Source organism: Papaver somniferum, chromosome 2 (genome assembly GCF_003573695.1).
Source record: "Papaver somniferum cultivar HN1 chromosome 2, ASM357369v1, whole genome shotgun sequence".
Classification (NCBI taxonomy): Eukaryota; Viridiplantae; Streptophyta; class Magnoliopsida; order Ranunculales; family Papaveraceae; genus Papaver; species Papaver somniferum.
Genome location: NC_039359.1, coordinates 215045491 through 215062456, shown reverse-complemented (window position 1 = coordinate 215062456; position 16966 = coordinate 215045491). Strand labels below are relative to the sequence as shown.

General features: G+C 36.6%; 1 protein-coding gene across 1 annotated transcript; it reads left to right on the top strand.

Annotated features, from left to right (window-relative positions):
• Positions 1–10365: 10365 nt before the first annotated feature.
• On the top strand, positions 10366–15642 carry LOC113350480 (conserved oligomeric Golgi complex subunit 8-like). The gene is made up of 12 exons (XM_026594622.1): positions 10366–10623; positions 10724–10876; positions 11845–11993; positions 12104–12181; positions 12310–12403; positions 12556–12630; positions 12812–13108; positions 13435–13502; positions 13586–13640; positions 13839–13977; positions 14671–14855; positions 14940–15642. The coding sequence occupies exons 1-12, from the start codon at positions 10507–10509 to the stop codon at positions 15270–15272; spliced, it is 1743 nt and encodes a 580-aa protein (XP_026450407.1). The 5' UTR covers positions 10366–10506; the 3' UTR covers positions 15273–15642.
• The last annotated feature ends 1324 nt before the right edge of the window (positions 15643–16966 follow it).

Sequence of the window (16966 nt, the reverse complement as noted above, 5' to 3'; positions counted from 1 at the left end):
TGCATGAGATTGGGTTACCTCCCAAGAAGTGCTAAGTTTAAAGTCTTCAGCCAGACTAAGCAGGGATTAGTCACCACGTAAAATCATATAGAAGTAGTCGGAATAACTGTGGGTCATCTGGATCAAAAAGTATTACCCACAAGAAGAGGAAACTGCAACAGACCAAAAAGATGTCGAACATACCCTTGTTTAAGACAATTACATCTAGTTGTGGCTCAGGTTCAGGTTCTATAACTGGGTCTAGATAACAGGTTTTCATCGGTTGGATTTCCTCAAAGCTAAGATCTGGTTCAGGTATTAGAGTCTGGAAAAACTCAACTAAGAACTTATAAGCACATAACAACAACCTGAATAACTGGGGATCCTCTAAGTCAGTCAGATTTGACTCACACAGCTACCCACAATGAAAGAGGTGGTCTTCCTTAAGAAAATGTGTCGACCCTAATATCCTAAAGTGATTAGGTTTAGTCTCAAAACTTAATAACCGACACATCTTAAAATCAAAAGTTCCCACAATTGGTTGAAAAGTTTTTGGTGGGAAAACAAAGTCAATCGTGGTATCATAGCCTAGGTTAACCACATCAACCAGAGGATGGGTTTCTAACAACTGAGCTTCTTTCTGGACATCATTAGGTTCGGGAAAACGTGTATGAATATAATCTTGTAAGATGGTTGAGTCACAAATGTCAAGTCCTACAGGAGGGTACTTTCTAAGAGTTAAAGCACACGGAGAATGATAATCACCCCCAAACTTAGAGTTTTCTGTGTCTCTAGAAAGACTAGTCACAACTTCCCTAATTTCTAAGTCATCAGATTCCTGGAAATAGTCAATAGATTCTTCTAAGTTGGGTTCATCCTCACTCATTTCTACGAGTTTATCATCTTCTAAGACTAGTGTTTCTAAATCGCTAGATTCTAAAACAGTATTCTCGGGGTAAACTCTTTCGTCTAAACCATCATCACAATCATATAAAGGATTATCATAGAAAGGCTCATAAACTAAGGTTTTAATCATAGTTACCTCCTTCGATTCACTGATAGGCACATCAAATAATGGATTATCCAACATACTGCAGGCTAAAGGATCATGAACTACATCGTCTAAAACGGTGGTATCTCTAGTCAAATCCACATCCTTTTGAATAGGTGCATAATTATTAAAATTATTTGGATTTGTATTAGAAACAACACTATCATTATAAAACTCAATCGGAGTAACAAATTCCTGACCACTATGCCTACATATTTCATGTTCTTCATCAATACTATCCTCATCATAATCATCACTATAATAACATGAAAATGATCGAACCTTATCAAAATAAGTAGTGTCTTTTATTCTAGCCTCGTCCTCTAAATTAGGCAAATATTCACTATTGATATCAAGGGTAGAATTAGAAACCCTATTTTGGAAATTTAGATTATTTCGAGCAGCATTACCCAATTGTTCATTTTCTGCCTCTAGACGTGCCTGAATTTCACTGAGCATAACACTTATACGTTCACCACTCTCGTTTATCATCTCAGAATATCGTGTACACTCTTCTTTTGAACTATTCATTGCAACTAAACGTTTATACGTCCTTTCAATCCGTTGTTGGGTCTCTTCTAGAGATGGAACAGGTTCAGAAATATCATAATCAGGACTAGTTTCCAAAAACGAGTAACTAGTACTACAGTGTTCCTGATTTTCTTGCTCGTAAGACTCGCTTGTGGATAGTAATTGGGCTCACCATGGTATGAACCATAACCTTGAAAAGGTTGGCGTTCCCAACTACTATTCCCACCATGGTCATAAAACTGATGATGTCCATATTCAAATTCAAGTCGATACTCATTGTATTGGCTTCTATCATACCAGTTCGACATTCTTAATTGCAAGGGAATTCTACACAACCACAAACAAGGCCGACTCGACACTACCAAAACAAACCTAAAGATTTCTAGCAAACAAAAAGCATGATGGCTTCACTTAGATTGTTTTTTAGACCAGCTTTATTCCTTCGAAAAGGAATTCGTTACAATTTGAGCACACCCCTCTGGAATCAATCCGAGCTAATGTAAGTTGAATCGAGGCGAGGAAAGCTTAGTAGAGCTTTGATACCCAAGGCCTCACCGCATTAGAAGGCGGCGCAGTCACGCATTCAACTCACAGAAACCATCATGAACTTTGAAGTGTGCTTAAAGAGCAACCAATATTTTTCGAACGAGTTTCCTATTAAGCTCATTACCCTATCGGTCTCGTTCTATTCCAAATTTTAAAGCTTGGGTTCGCGTTAGGTTTCGTTTTTCCTAAGGCGGGCAAGAAGGGAGCGGTGATGAAATCCGAACCCTTATCTTGTATTGGCCAGGCCTTGCCCTTTACTAGGAATTTAAAAACAGTCCAAATTCGTCCTCAATCAATGAATCACCTTAAGGAATACAGTAAACCCGCTGACAGGAGATTCGCGAGTGTTTCGATGGACTTACCTCCCGTACCAGACGGGGGGTGAACCGTTGAAGTCGACTCGGGCCACGACTCCTATGTCCTGTACGAACCCGAGGGGACGAGACGATATAGTAATCGTCGTCCTTCCCTGCACACAGTTTATATAATTTATTTTTTTTAATAATATTACCCTTCCGTAGGGTTAAAAAAAGAATAAAGTCCAATTGTCCAGAATAAAGTCCAAATAAAAAGTCAAAAAATTACAAAAATTATGAAAAATAAAGCCTATTTACAAATCTTAAAAAAAAAAATTATGTCTTTTTTTTTCTTCTCTTTTAGCTTTTAGTTTTTAGCTTTAAGATTTTTGTTCCCAAGTCCTTAGTATTCCACTTCGAACCTGTAAATCAAAGACACAAAAAGAAACGTAAAAAGGAACAAATAATAGTAAAAAAATAATAAAAACCTAAAAATTCTACCTAAGCACAAATCCGCGTCGGCGGCGCCAAAATGGTTTAAGGTTTTGAGAGTCGATTGTAGTAAACAGGATTTGTTTCAGACTTGTGAAGGAAATGGAATTTTTAGATTTAATAAAAATATATACAAAATTATTAACAAATTGGTAGAGAGGTACTGGGACTAGGATTCCGCCAAATTCATTTCTTAAGGTTCAAATAATAATTCTTTTATCAATAATAACTCGAAAAATATATTAAATATACCGACTCTAATTTATTGCCAAGATAGATTCTCAAAATATTAGGTGTAAATGTTAAGCATGGGACATCAACTCATCTAAGCTAAGCACGACCCATCAAATCAAATCACAACTAATTAATTTAAATCATAATTTCAATTAAAATTAATGCAAAAATCATGAAAAGAATTAAATATAATTACCCAAGTGTGAAATAAGGCTTCCTCCATCGCCCCAGTGTTGGGGTTTAGCTCCTCATATTAATCATAATCTCAAAATACATGTATAAAGCTCAAAAGTTGATTAAAGGGAGTAAAACAATTGAACAGAAAAATCGCAACAGAAATAAATGTTGCAAAGGCGTTGTTCAACCGTTACAAAAGGAAGGATAAAAAGCTGAAGTGTCGTTGTCGCGCGTTGTAATTACGACTGTCAATAAACGACGGTTCTTGCAAGTCCGTTCTTTGTGTTCTTCATATTCATCACGAACAGCAGCAGCAGCAGAGAGAATTGGTGATTCTTCCTCTGCAGCTTCCTCTCTTCTCCTCTCCACTCTCGACCCTCTCTCTAGTAGACCCAAAGAGCCTATTTATACTCAACAACAGCTCCAAATCTCGCCAATAACTCCAATATAATTCTTCATTATGCGGGCTGTGAATAACAATATTTTCCGAATATTTTCTTACCAAACTTGGAATTTCTTGCGTAAACTTCCTCCCTCCACGCTCCAAATCGATTCTTCACGACCCAAAGTGATGCTCGAGCCATTCCACATCATCAGAACAGGTCCATAACTCTCCATGACGCGTGATTATCATACTCCAGTGCATGCTTGCCCTGTTTTTACCTCGAGAATCAAAACACGTATTCCAGCCAAATTTGATCAAAATCACCACCCAAATTTTGTTCCTTATGCCAAATCACATCTTTCTGCCAATTTTCAGCGATTGAATCGCACTCTAACCCATTCATTTTGACAATCAAAATTCTGCCAGTTGAAAACTTCATTTCCCGCCAAAAACAAAAATTCAAATTGTTGAAGAAGGTTCCCCTTATCCAGAGTGCTGGGGTGCGAATATCAATTGGGGTGTAAATATTAATTTTTCTGGGTTCCTCCGGGACATTTCTGGGACGCTTCCGGTGCATTTCTGGGGTGCCTACGGTACATTTCTCCGGGGTGTAAAACACTGCTTTTTGAGCCCATTTCGCCGCAAGGGCTAATTTCTCTAAAATTTCCTACAAGAACACAAAATAACACAATAAGTACTTAATCGAGTCTAACAATACAGAACATTGAGAACAAAATAGACACATAAATGTGTCTATCATGTTGCAAAGCCAAAGTTAAGAAAAATCTAATATGTATAGGCCAAGGGTCTTTCATAATCATTGACCTTTTATTCGGAATACATCATAGTGGTGTATTCTTTGTTTAGAAATGTATCAACGATGATTCTTACACATCATGAAGCTCTATCGAGTAAGCAATGCATCATAATGATGTTATCACATCATATATGCTATTCCGGCTAAGTTTTATAGCTTAAGGATGCATCTTCGCTTAGTACACCTTTGGTGTGGTTGGAAAAGACACACAAAAGACTTGCAAGTATACAAGGCCAAGTTTTAGTATAGAAAGTAAGCATGGGATCATTCCACAGGGACTTGGGGTGTATTGAAGTTTCCTAGACTAAAGTTATCTAAACAAGTAACTAAGTGGAAGTGAGATAGTGAGCCAAAGAATAACTGTGAAACAATGGCATGGAGCCAAAGGCAGTGAAGTAAAGAGCCAAAGAAACAAAGTAAAACAGTTGTGGTAACACTACTAGGGTCTTGAATCCACCTTCTTAATCCTATGCTAAGGCAATATTTATTCAAATTATGTTCTTGTTCCTTTCCAAAGAAAACTCCAAAGAATGATTTATCAGTTAATCTTCCTAACTCACCTCTAGCATAGGCTGTCTTCTTACAGCACAACCTATCACAGGCTAATTTGGTTCAATTAGCTAACTCTCATTCTTTTCTCAATTAAGCACAGTTCTTATTCTATGGTGGGATCTCAAATGGATAACTTATCAACCAACTTCACTAATTCCCCCTAGCATAAACTGTCTTCTTACAGTACAGCTTATCACAGGTTCATTTGATCAATGTAGCTAACTAGCATCTCTAAAGCCATGAAGCATTATAAGAACAATAAAATGAACTTGAATTATCTTAACATGTGATTAAGGGTTTCATCCAAACCCTAGCAGATTAATTTAGAACATGAACTAAAATTAAATTCTACAACTTGGTGCACCGGCTACTCCGGGCATACCCTCTACAACACAACATATATCCTATTTATACCCAAATTTTAGGGTTTACAATTTTCCCCCAAATTGGCAGTTGAAATTAGGGTTCTACTTTACCTAATTTGATGGCACAATCTCTCCCCCATGCGTCGACCCATTCTTCCTCTGACTCTCCTGCTCCATTCCCATGTGTCAATTGCTACTCTAGACTCGCCTAATCGATTGATTTTTCTTCTAGGGTTTCAGAGAAAGGTGAGAAGAAATATCAATCAAATAGGGGGCTAGAAAGAGGGGGTTATGATGCTAGTGATGGGTTCTAGTGTTTGGGGATTTGACGGCTCGTGGAGGGGAGTGGTGGTGGTTGAGGCGACGGAGAGGGTGGAGTTGGCAGGAGCAGAGCTCGACTGCTCGAAGGAGGAAGATGAGAATTTGGGTAAGGTGCGTTTGGATGAAGGGTATATGTGTTAGGTGTTTGGGTGTTGAGCGGATGCATCAAGTCTCGATGATTCGCAAAGCTGAGCCGTGGGATGCGGAAACGATAGATTGATCTAACGGCTACAAGTGAAGAGGATGGTATCGACCGTCGGATGCCTGATACAACGAAACTGACGGCTCAAGATGGAGTTAGGTGTTGTAGTGTTAGACAGGAGCTTCAGACTTTGATGTACTGGCGATGCTGCGACCATAGGATGCTGAGATGATCCAATCTGACGGCTAGAAAGGGAAACGGGTATGGATATAGGAAATGGATTTGGGTGAGGGTTTTGGGCCTTGGGTATGCCAAGCCCATATCTTCTTTAAGAACAATTCTTCCTCTTCAAGCCCACTTCTAGCCTTTTGGTCTTGTGCACAACATTCTTCGCGGCTTCCTTGTGTAATTCCTCCCGGCTTTTCACCGCTTTTCTGCTCTTTTCCGCTCCGCTATTCATCCAAACTTTATTTATTACCTAAAAATGCAAAATTAATTAAGAAAAATATTTATTCTTGAAAACAATGAAAATACAGAATATGGGATAAAATGTAGAATTAATGCACAAAAGATGAGTTAAATGCCAAGAAAAATATATAGAAATATGCACTTTTTAGCACTCATCAACCTTCAACCAACATACCTTTTCTATATATGTATTATTGGCGTTTCTATGAATGGAAAAAGGGAAAGATGGTCATATACTATTTAGTCCACCGAGCTTCGCAAAAAGTCTTCAGTGATGCTTCCTTGAGTAAGCATCATAGAGACAATGGCGATGAAATGAGAGTGTACCAAGTACACCACCAAGTTTTTCATTTTGATAGGAATATGAATCGGTGTAGTACTTTTAACAATCAAAAGATGCAGAAAAGTAAAAGCGCACACACACACACCCCACGAATTTTGTTAACGAGGAAAACTGGAACTGCAGAAAAACCCTGGTACCTCATCCAGATTTGAACACTAGCTTACTATCATACTTTAAACCAGAATGTAACTGAGATCGAATTCACCCTCCAGGTAATTCAGCTTCAGTTGTGCTCCTTACGTCTCTTGAACCTCGCAAGGCTCTATACAATTGATTCCCTTAGCTAGCATCCTTTACAGCCTAAGAGTTGCTTCGGCCTAAGTGAAGACTTTTATACCAATCTGCCTCTAACAGATAAGCCTATTTGACTTCTCTTTAGATCGAATAAATCAAGGCTTGAAAATCTGTTTGCAATAGACAAAGCTAGCAAACCTCACAAATCCAAAATACTTACACTCAGTTAGCTGAGAATCCTAGATTCTTAAACACCTCTCAACAACAATCGTGAACTAATCAATTAAGAATAATTTTCAGATATCTATCTTGAAGAATCACAAAGTCTGAGACGAATAGAACTTTGTGATTTTTATTTATCTCGTTTCTGAAAGAGATTACTAAAACCTCGATAACATTAAAAACAAGATCATAATACACAAACTATTAAGGGAAAGATAGTTGGACTTGTCTTCACGAATACCTATGTGAAGTCTTTCAATCATAGACCTAAATTATATTTCTCAGTGAAAACGTAGGTCAATAAAGAACGACTCTATCAATCAACTAGGAAATAAAAGTGTCAGGGATTAAATTTCCCAGTTGAATGAATCTCTCTATTTATATATTTTCAAGATTGAGGGTTGCTTAGAATTCAACCTAAAAAAACTTGAGAATCAAGTAAACAATTTCTTTGTTTAGATGAAACTATGGTTAGGGTTTCAAGTAAGCATGTGAGAAACATGTCTTTAAATCACATAGAAGAATATAGATTATTGTCCGGGTTCCGGAACCTCATACAATTATAGTTCTTGGAAAATATGTCATTCGAACTTGTAAGCAATATTGTGTTCATATAAACACTTAAGACTTGAATCATGATGTACATACACAAGGTGTTTTAGTGATCATAGATGGTTTAAAGGTGTTTATGAGAGTCGTACCAATGTTAAACATATTTACAAAAATAGTCTTTGAGCATTTGCTAATATGTACTGGAACGGTTCGTGAATCATTAGCTAGTTCGTGAATTCAAGGCGCTATGGTTCATGAACCGTTCAGCTACTCCTGATCTCAGATGTCTACGGGTCGTGAACTGGGTTCATGAACCGTTGGCTATTTCACAAATTCGGATCACCACAGCTCGTGAACTATCGCATTCCAAACTCTAGGTTCGCGAACTGGGTTCGTGAACCTACCTATATTCTGAACTTCAGATATCTATGGTTTGCGAGATGGTTCGCCAACCTACCTTGAGTCCAGATTTCAGTAGTTCTGAAACACTCTCTTTTGATGTTGAAACATTTCCATTTACCATAGATATATAGTTTCATTGCTTGGGCGATTTTCAAATGATCCATACGACACAAAAATAGTTCTTTAACAATAAATTATTTCGAACTAAGATTGTTAAGGACAAAAGAACATCCATTGCTTAAATCATATTTCGAGATGTTTAACAAGACAAGCTTGACTCGAAATTTCTGCTTTGCAATATTAAATCCACTAAAACTCATGCGACATAGTCTCATAAAGATAGAACGGTAATGCACATGAGTGAATAAAAAGGTTCAGTTTCACATACCTCTTTGTTGATAAAGTTCTCCAAATGTCTTCAACTACCAATCTTTATACCTAGTCCGAGACTTGACTTTAGTAGACTAGAAATCAAGATATATATTTTTTTTCATCTAACATTGACAACAAGCTTGAGATAGCAATTAAACTTTATTATTAAGGTAAATACTTTTGTATGTTAATCATACATTTATTGATCCTTAAGTCAGTTTCTAGTCGAATTTGGATTATAATAAAGGTCATTTTATTTGTTTTGTCTTTATGTTTTAGAAAAGATTGCACAAGATGTGTCTTAATAGGTTAAACGAAAAATGATCGGTGGTGTACTCGATATTCCTTTCTTAATAGATTACACAATCCATTGTTATGATCTTTATGATATATTTTATTCTAGTTTCTGTATATAATTTGGTATTTATCTATATAATCGCTGCTTAGTTTTTTTTTAAAAAAGTTTTCCAACTACATAAAACTTCAATCTCTAATTTAAGAGATATGCCAATTCTAAGTTTGCTTATAATGTTTATATGAAGGCATAAATGGAAAAATCATAAAATCACTACTTTTACTTGTTTCCTATGTAAATATAAAAAGTATCTATTTTTCTTGGGTGGAAAGAGTGTCATTTTTTTTTTCTTTAGGCTAATTTACTTGACTCTCATACTAATATAATAACTCATATTCTCCTAATTTTTTTTTGTTAATTTCTTCGAAAACTTCAATTACTTTTCGAAAAGCATCTTTTTTTCTTTAAAGGAGTTGATCCTAAAACACAATACGACTTTTTGCACGCTCCTTTAAAAAGTCCTAAATTAACAGTTTTATCTAATTGGTTAACTAGTTGACTAATAAACCCAATTCTTATGCGTGCTACCAATTTCGTTTCTCGCCACATAACCATTTAAAATTAAATAAAAGGACGATGCATAAACACCACGTCCACACTCATCGGTGAGTATGCCCAAAATCGAAACTACTAAACGCGAGCAATTAAATTTAATGGAAAAAAAGATGAGGCAGATGGGATACTGAGATGTGGGAAAGAAATAAGTGACGTGGCTCCTAGCCGAGCATCACACCAAAAGAAAACCCTCTTAAACCACGGTGGAAAAAGGCGCCACCTCCTTTACATCTTTCCAAATCTCTGTGTCTTGCATCTAGTCAGGTCGGCACAAAGTCGGGACAAAATGGATGGAAATAATTTTCTAGTACAATTAAAATTAATCCAGGAAAAATCAGATCGAGTATAGTAACTCATATCTTTGTCTCCTGGATCTGGAAATAACTTTCTAGTACAATAGATCAAAACTAATCCAGAAAAATCAGATCGAGTATGGTAACTCATATCTCTGTCTCCTGGATCTGGAAAAATCAAAAAACTTTGGATCAATAAAATTTCTTTTCAAAAATTCAGGGGTGGAAAGAGTATCATTTTTTTCGAAACAACATTCAGTAACTAGGCTAGTTTACTCGACTCTCTAAATTTTTCGTTGATTTCTTCAAAGCTTCACTTTCTTTTCAAAAGTTTCTCTTTTTTTTTTTAAGGATTTGATCCTCAAACACAACATAACTTTTTACACGCCCCTTTAAAAAAATGCTAAGTTTGATAGTTTCATCTGATTGGTTAACTAGTTAATTAAAACACCGAGTTACTATGCGTGTTAAGATTTTCGTTTCTCGCTACATAACCATTTTAGATTAAATCAAAGGACAATGAACTTTTCCTTTGGACCCGATCGCCCGTCTAGTCAGGTCGGCGGTAGGATTCTCAAAGCCAGTGACTCAAATATCCATCTCCCAGAAGAAAACAAATGGGTGGAAATAACTTTCTAGTACGATAGACCAAGACTAAGGTCCAGGAAAGATTAAAACCAGTTCAGTAACTCAGACGTGTTTCCCCTCCCGGATCTGGGAAAACCAAAAAAAAAAAAATCTCTGGATCAGTGAAATTTCTTTTCAAAAATTCGATCCCTAAATTTTCATAGGGTCGAATTTGTATAATTCATCAATCAATCAATGGATTCGTCAGAAGATTCAACAATGGTTGCATCAAGTCTTCTACCTCTTGCTTCTGTTGCTCAACAACCATATGTTTCTGAACTTCTTTCATTTACTCTTGAACGTCTTCATAAGGTATCATCAGATCCCCTCAAAATCTACTTATCTCTTTCTCTTTTGATGTTCATAAAATGTGCATTGACATTGTAATTGTGATGGTATTCATTTTCTGTAGGAACCGGAGCTGCTACGAGTGGATTCAGAGAGAATTCGGAGGCAAATGCAAGAAGTTGCAGTTGGGAATTATAGAGCGTTTATTGCTGCTGCTGATGCTTTAGTTGCGATTCGTGAACAAGTTTCTGCCGTTGATAAACATCTTGAAGCCACGGTATTTATTTTTGAATTTTCTTTTTAATTTAAAGTTCTTTAAATTGTAGTGGTAATTCGAATGATTGAAATTATGGTTGCTTTTAGCCTCAAATTTGACTTGATCAGAAAATTATTCAGCAAATTTTGGCCGTATAGTAGCAGTTTAAGTGACAAATTTTACTGGCTTATGTGAACTGAATTAAGAGGTACATTGTGACGAAGAATATATTGAATTATAGAAAAATGAACTTGGCCTCAATTTATATATAGAATTTATTCATTAAGTGATTATGTATTAGAGGTTGATATTTTTTTTTATTGAAGAAAGCAAGGTTAGAGGAGTGTTCACGTTGGGTGATTGATGCCACAACACTAAGATAGTCTCTATATGATCTAATTTTAGGTTATGTGTCTGTTTTATGTTTTCCTCTTTCTTGGTTTCAATGTCACAAGGCCGTGATCTTGATTATTCAAATGTTGTTGAAGGACTCTACTACGGCTTGTCCTTTTGTTGTTATGACATGTTTCAGCAATGGTGGGGGTATTCCCACGGTTGGACAGTAGGGAGTGTATTATTTGGGTACATTTACTTCGTCACAAACGTGAGACTTAGTAGTATGTGCAAGTTATTTGCATGATTAGCTTTTCTGTTGAAACTTCAACTTGTGATGGGAGGCAACAACTAATGTTCTTTCTTTTTCAATTTTATGGGCATGTTGAGTAATCTTTTTACTATTTCTGGTAAATTTACTTTGTCACAAATTTGAGAAATTAGTATTTTGTGCACTGTGCAAGTATTTTGTAGAGTCTGTTTGGCAACATTAGCTTTCCCATCCAAACTTAAGCTTGTGATGAGAGGCAATGATGCTCGTTCTATAATATTATATTGTGGCATATTCGGTAATCTTTTACGCAGTAGTGCTGCTTAATCGGTGTATGTTCTATTAAAATGGAAATCGTTTAGCTAAGATTTTGTTTTCCAAACAGATAAATGAGATTCCAAAGCTTACATCCGGTTGCACCGAGTTCATTGACTCTGCACAACAGATTTTGGAGAAGAGAAAGCTGAATCGAACATTACTAGCAAACCACAGTACATTGCTCGACTTGCTCGAAATACCTCAGCTTATGGACACGTAAGTGTTTTTTGTTTTATTTATTTAAACTGAAATTCGCCGTCATTCAATAATTAGTGGAGAATATGTTGGACCAATTTTTAAGGACTAAAAGTTTCTTCTTGCTGTAGATGTGTAAGGAATGGAAATTATGACGAGGCCCTGGATTTGGAAGCCTTTGTTTGCAAACTGTCAACGATGCATCCGAAGTAAGTTTTAATAATTATCTGATCAAAAAAAAAAAAGTTCTAGTGTTCTACTAATTGCTCCCAATTTTAAAATAAAAGTGTGGAGTCTTTAATCCATGGAATTGAAACTTCTTTTTTTCTTGGCCAAGGCTACCTGTCATTCAGGCACTAGCAGCGGAAGTTGCACATACAACCCAATCTCTTCTGTCTCAACTTCTCCAAAAACTTCGGTCTAATATCCAGGTCCTAACCGTACTATATTGTTAACATAAGAAACATAACTACACAAGCAGTAAAATATTCCGTCAATTATCCATTTTTTTTTTCTAGAGATTCTTAAATATGATGTTAGTATACAAGGTCTAATCTTTCCCATTCGATGGTTTTTAATGCAGTTGCCCGAATGTCTTCGTATAATTGGGCATTTACGCCGAATAGGAGTATTTACCGAGTCTGAAATGCGTTTACAGGTACTGCTATGACCTCTCTATATATTTTAAAAGGCATTCCTGTTGATATCTCATAGGCTAAAGTAATATAAAGTTATTCTTTTTGTTACCAAACTTTATGCTTTGCTTTCACGGGTATAGATATTTATGTTTCCTTATTCTGGCTCTGTTTCTAACAGAAATTCCTTTTCGTTGGAGTCAGTTTTTGAGATGCAGAGAATCGTGGCTTGCAGGCATTCTCGATGACTTAGACCAGAGAAATGCGTATGACTACTTAAAAGGGATGGTGAACTGTTTTAGAATGCATCTATTTGACGTTGTTAATCAATACAGAGCAATTTTTGCTGACGATAAATCTGGAAGTGAGCAAAACTATGATGGTGGTCTTCTGTTTAGTTGGGCTATGCATCAAATTACCTCTCTCCTCAAAACTCTTAAAACCATGCTTCCAAAGATTACCGAGGGTGGATCACTGTCAAATATCTTAGATCAGTGCATGGTAAAAACTTTGCCTCCATGATATCGTCTTTTACATTCTTTTCCTAGCAAGATTGTACTTTCCTTCCGATTTGTACATTTCTTGGAAGCTTGTGACCATGTTGCCCATCAACAAATAGTTGGTCATTTCCTCGTGTTGTTTAATTCAGCAATCAGTGATATTTCTTCCTTGATTATGTAAAACCAAACCAATAGAAATATTGATATGATACATTGTACAGTGGATATCATCCAGTTTAAGGGCTTGCAAGTCATTGCTCTTGGCTAGAAAAATTCTCCGAAAATAAACTGCTAGAAACTGATCACCTTTTTCTCGTGCTCTGACAGTATTGTGCCATGGGTCTTGGTTGGGTTGGACTGGATTTTCGAGGCTTGCTTCCACCACTTTTTGAAGAGTAAATGGCTTTCATTTTGTTTATTTTCAACAACTTGTTTCCAGGTGATTTAGAATTCTGATCTTTATTCTTTCTTCCTTCAGTGCAGTACTCAACTTATTCTCGAAGAATATGGCCACGGCCGTTGAGAATTTTCAGGTATATTTGTAAGTTGTGTCTAAGATAGTTGATTGTAATACTGCTGTTAGAGTCGAGTAGGATGACTTTGTTTTGTTCAATGAGGAGTACCTTAATCTTTTGTCACATTGGTTAAGAATCAACTTGAGTTGTTGTACTGCTTGGTAGTTCATTTTACTGGTGATTGATTGCGTTTGCTTTTTCAATGGGCGTTGTTAGGTTGTTTTAGATTCACATCGATGGGTTGCTGCGTTACCAACAGGATTCTCAACCAATGGTCCATCTGCGGAGAGTCAAGAGGATGTGACTCCACCCTCTTATTTAATGGAGCATCCACCTCTTGCCATATTTGTTAATGGTGAGTGTGACTAACTTCTTTCTTGATTGTATTTGCTGTCCATGTTAGCAAATAGACAGATGGATCCACACAGTAGGCGATTATTTTCGGAATATATTTCATATGGGTCTCAAAGCTTTGGATAAAATGTACGGTTATAGTGATTGTAGTGCTACATAAGTGTTGTTAATAGGATACATACTTTAAAGTATTTAAGTAAAAATATGTGCAAATTTAGTAATTATATGCTATACAAATATCATCTGTCCATACAATTTCTGAATTGTCGTAGCTTCAGATAGTGTTTAAGATGATAAATGTTCCATATACTAAACATATAAACCAGGTAATCAACTAAAAATATGACCCAATACTGTAATTGTGTGCATGTGTCCGGTACTTTTATGAGGTGTGGAGCACGACGAATTGGAAATTACCAAAATGCAAACGCAACTGTATGTGTAGAAATATACTTGTCTTCGTAATTTCATCCCATTTTAAACTAAATTTGTACTTGCTGATTTAATATTGTTATACATAGACTCGCAAGACTGTAACCCATAAAGCACATCATGCTCAATCGCTGTCACGCACAATCCCTTTAATGTTAAGACAAAACATCTAACATATCATCTGCAAGTACCCACTGAAGTGCTATTAAGTTTGGGGCATGAGTGTTCTAACAGGCTTATCTTGTTCAATCTCTTGTTGCAGGTGTTTCAGCAGCTATGAACGAATTGCGGCCATGTGCCCCAGTAAGCTTGAAACTTGTGTTGGCTCAGGAAGTTATTAAGGGACTCCGGGCAGTTTCAGACTCCCTGATGTTGTATAATGCTACTAGAATGCTGAGACAGAATGAGTCTCAGCTTTTTCTCTCACTCTGCCGTGCATTCCTTGAGGTAAGAATTCATGAAATCTATAAGACCTGTCACCTGTTGCTTCTCCCATGATCCATCTTTTAAGTGAAATTATTCAATCTTTAGGTCGCATATCCGCATTGTGCAACATGCTTTGGTCGATGTTATCCTGGTGGAGCTGCCTTGATCACAGAATCAAAAAGTTTGTTTGATGGAGTTAGCCAACTATTAGCAGTCGCTGCTCCTCCTCCTCGTGCTCCTACAAGGGAGCTTCCTAGAGTAGTTAATGAGTCCGAAGAAAAGCATGTTAGTCAAAATAATAGTGATCCAGTTGCAGTAGATAATGGAGTCTTGCCAGATGCTCAAGCAGAACTTTCAGAACAGTCAGAGACACCTGAGGTGGATGGAAGTGAACAGACTTCTACTCCTGCCGAAAAGCAAGGAGAAGAAGAAGCATAGATATCCATGTAATTGAACTTTGTTAGTGTCTCCGGGAAAGTTAATATTTGATCACCATTTGTATCCTATAGCAATGTGTAGATGTAGATGAAGCCATTCTCCACTTCCACAACGACGAACAAATGCAGATTATAAGCCTATCTTGCACATTTTTTGGTTCGGTTTTGCCTCCAATATTTTTGTTACCATCAAACAAGATATTTTTATATTCCGCCATCTGTTAGATTCAAGAGAGCAGAGAAGCGAAAATGATATTCGAGTTCTGTAATGTTCAGCAATAGAAAATTGAACGAGATCGAGATATTACAATGTTCTTCTGTTACTGTTATACTGGTTAGATTTTGTGGGAATTACCACTAACTAAAAGATACTCCAATATCTATTTTCTTAACCTTTTTTTTTGCCATTCAAGTTGCAACCTAGAATCCTGAATGGTGAATGTTTTTCTTCTTTGTCCAACTACATGAGCTTCTAGGCAGAGCTCGTCTCGTAAAAAAGGTAAAATAAATGCAAGTCCTAACCAATTTTTTTATTTTTTTGAAACTGAAAAGAGATAAATTGAGAAGTTTAAACAGTTACATAGTTTGCTTCCTCTGCTAGTTGTACAGAGATTAAATTAGGGGACCAGATAACCAGATTTTGTTTAACTTTTCTACTCTAGCTAACTTTGACAGAATATCAGCTAATTTATTTTTTTCCCTTGGCATGTAAGAACATTGCCAGGAACTAAAAATCTTAAATAAACTCTTAATATCTCGAAGAAGATTATGTATTCTCCAATCGCAGTTATAATTCTCGCCATTCACCGCTTCAGCCATTAGCTTAGAGTCCAGTTCAAACCGTACACGGTGCAAATTCCTTTCTTTTGCCCATGAAATTGCTTCCCACAGACCTCTGCACTCCGCATGCTCTGGGCTTACTGACGAATCTAAGAAGATGCATTTTGAACCCTGGAATGTACCTGCAAAATCACGAGCAATTAGACCAATGCCACCAGTATTGTTAAGAAAAGAACCATCATAATTTATAGTAAGGTATCCATTAGGAGGAAGACTCCAGTGCAAGTTAGCTCTCGGTTTGTCTGTTTATATTGTTAGGGCGCTTTCTCGATATTTCACTATATTCTGAGATATATTTTCTGCAGTTTTGGATAATGTGATCAACTGTGACAGTAGTTCCTTTGAAAACTGTATCACATCTTTGCGACCAAATGCACCAGGCAGTAATTGCAATTCTGCAGATAATGTCTTCATCAATTTGGCCAGCTTGAAGCCTCATGAAGTGATTGAATATCCATTCTAACCAATTTTTTTTATACTTTTATATGTTGCACGTTTTTTTCCAGACTCAACTGATTCGTTTGGATTCGCTCGTTACATCTGGATGTGACTTGTCTGAAATACTTCATTGAGTTACAGAAGAAAAAGAAAACATTTGAATCCAATTCGGATATGTGTGAGTCAGGTACAAAATGATACCTAACTCAAATGGTTATGAGTCAGATGTATAAGCCTGAGTCAGGTACAAAATGATACCTAACTCAAATGGTTATGAGTCAGATGTATAAGCCGAGTCAGATATTAGGAGAAAACTACTAAAAAGATTTGACCAGGCGAGTCAGATTCAGATGGGGAGACAAAACAAGGAGACATACCAAAACAAAGAGGTGTTTGATTTAAAAAAGAGGAGAGAGA

Bases quoted from the DNA above. Each gene is read 5' to 3' on its own strand.
- LOC113350480 (XM_026594622.1), top strand. From the start codon at position 10,507: ATGGATTCGTCAGAAGATTCAACAATGGTTGCATCAAGTCTTCTACCT. The intron at 13,641-13,838 runs GTATATTTGTAA...GGGCGTTGTTAG, and splicing joins CGGCCGTTGAGAATTTTCAG to GTTGTTTTAGATTCACATCG. The intron at 13,978-14,670 runs GTGAGTGTGACT...CTCTTGTTGCAG, and splicing joins TCTTGCCATATTTGTTAATG to GTGTTTCAGCAGCTATGAAC.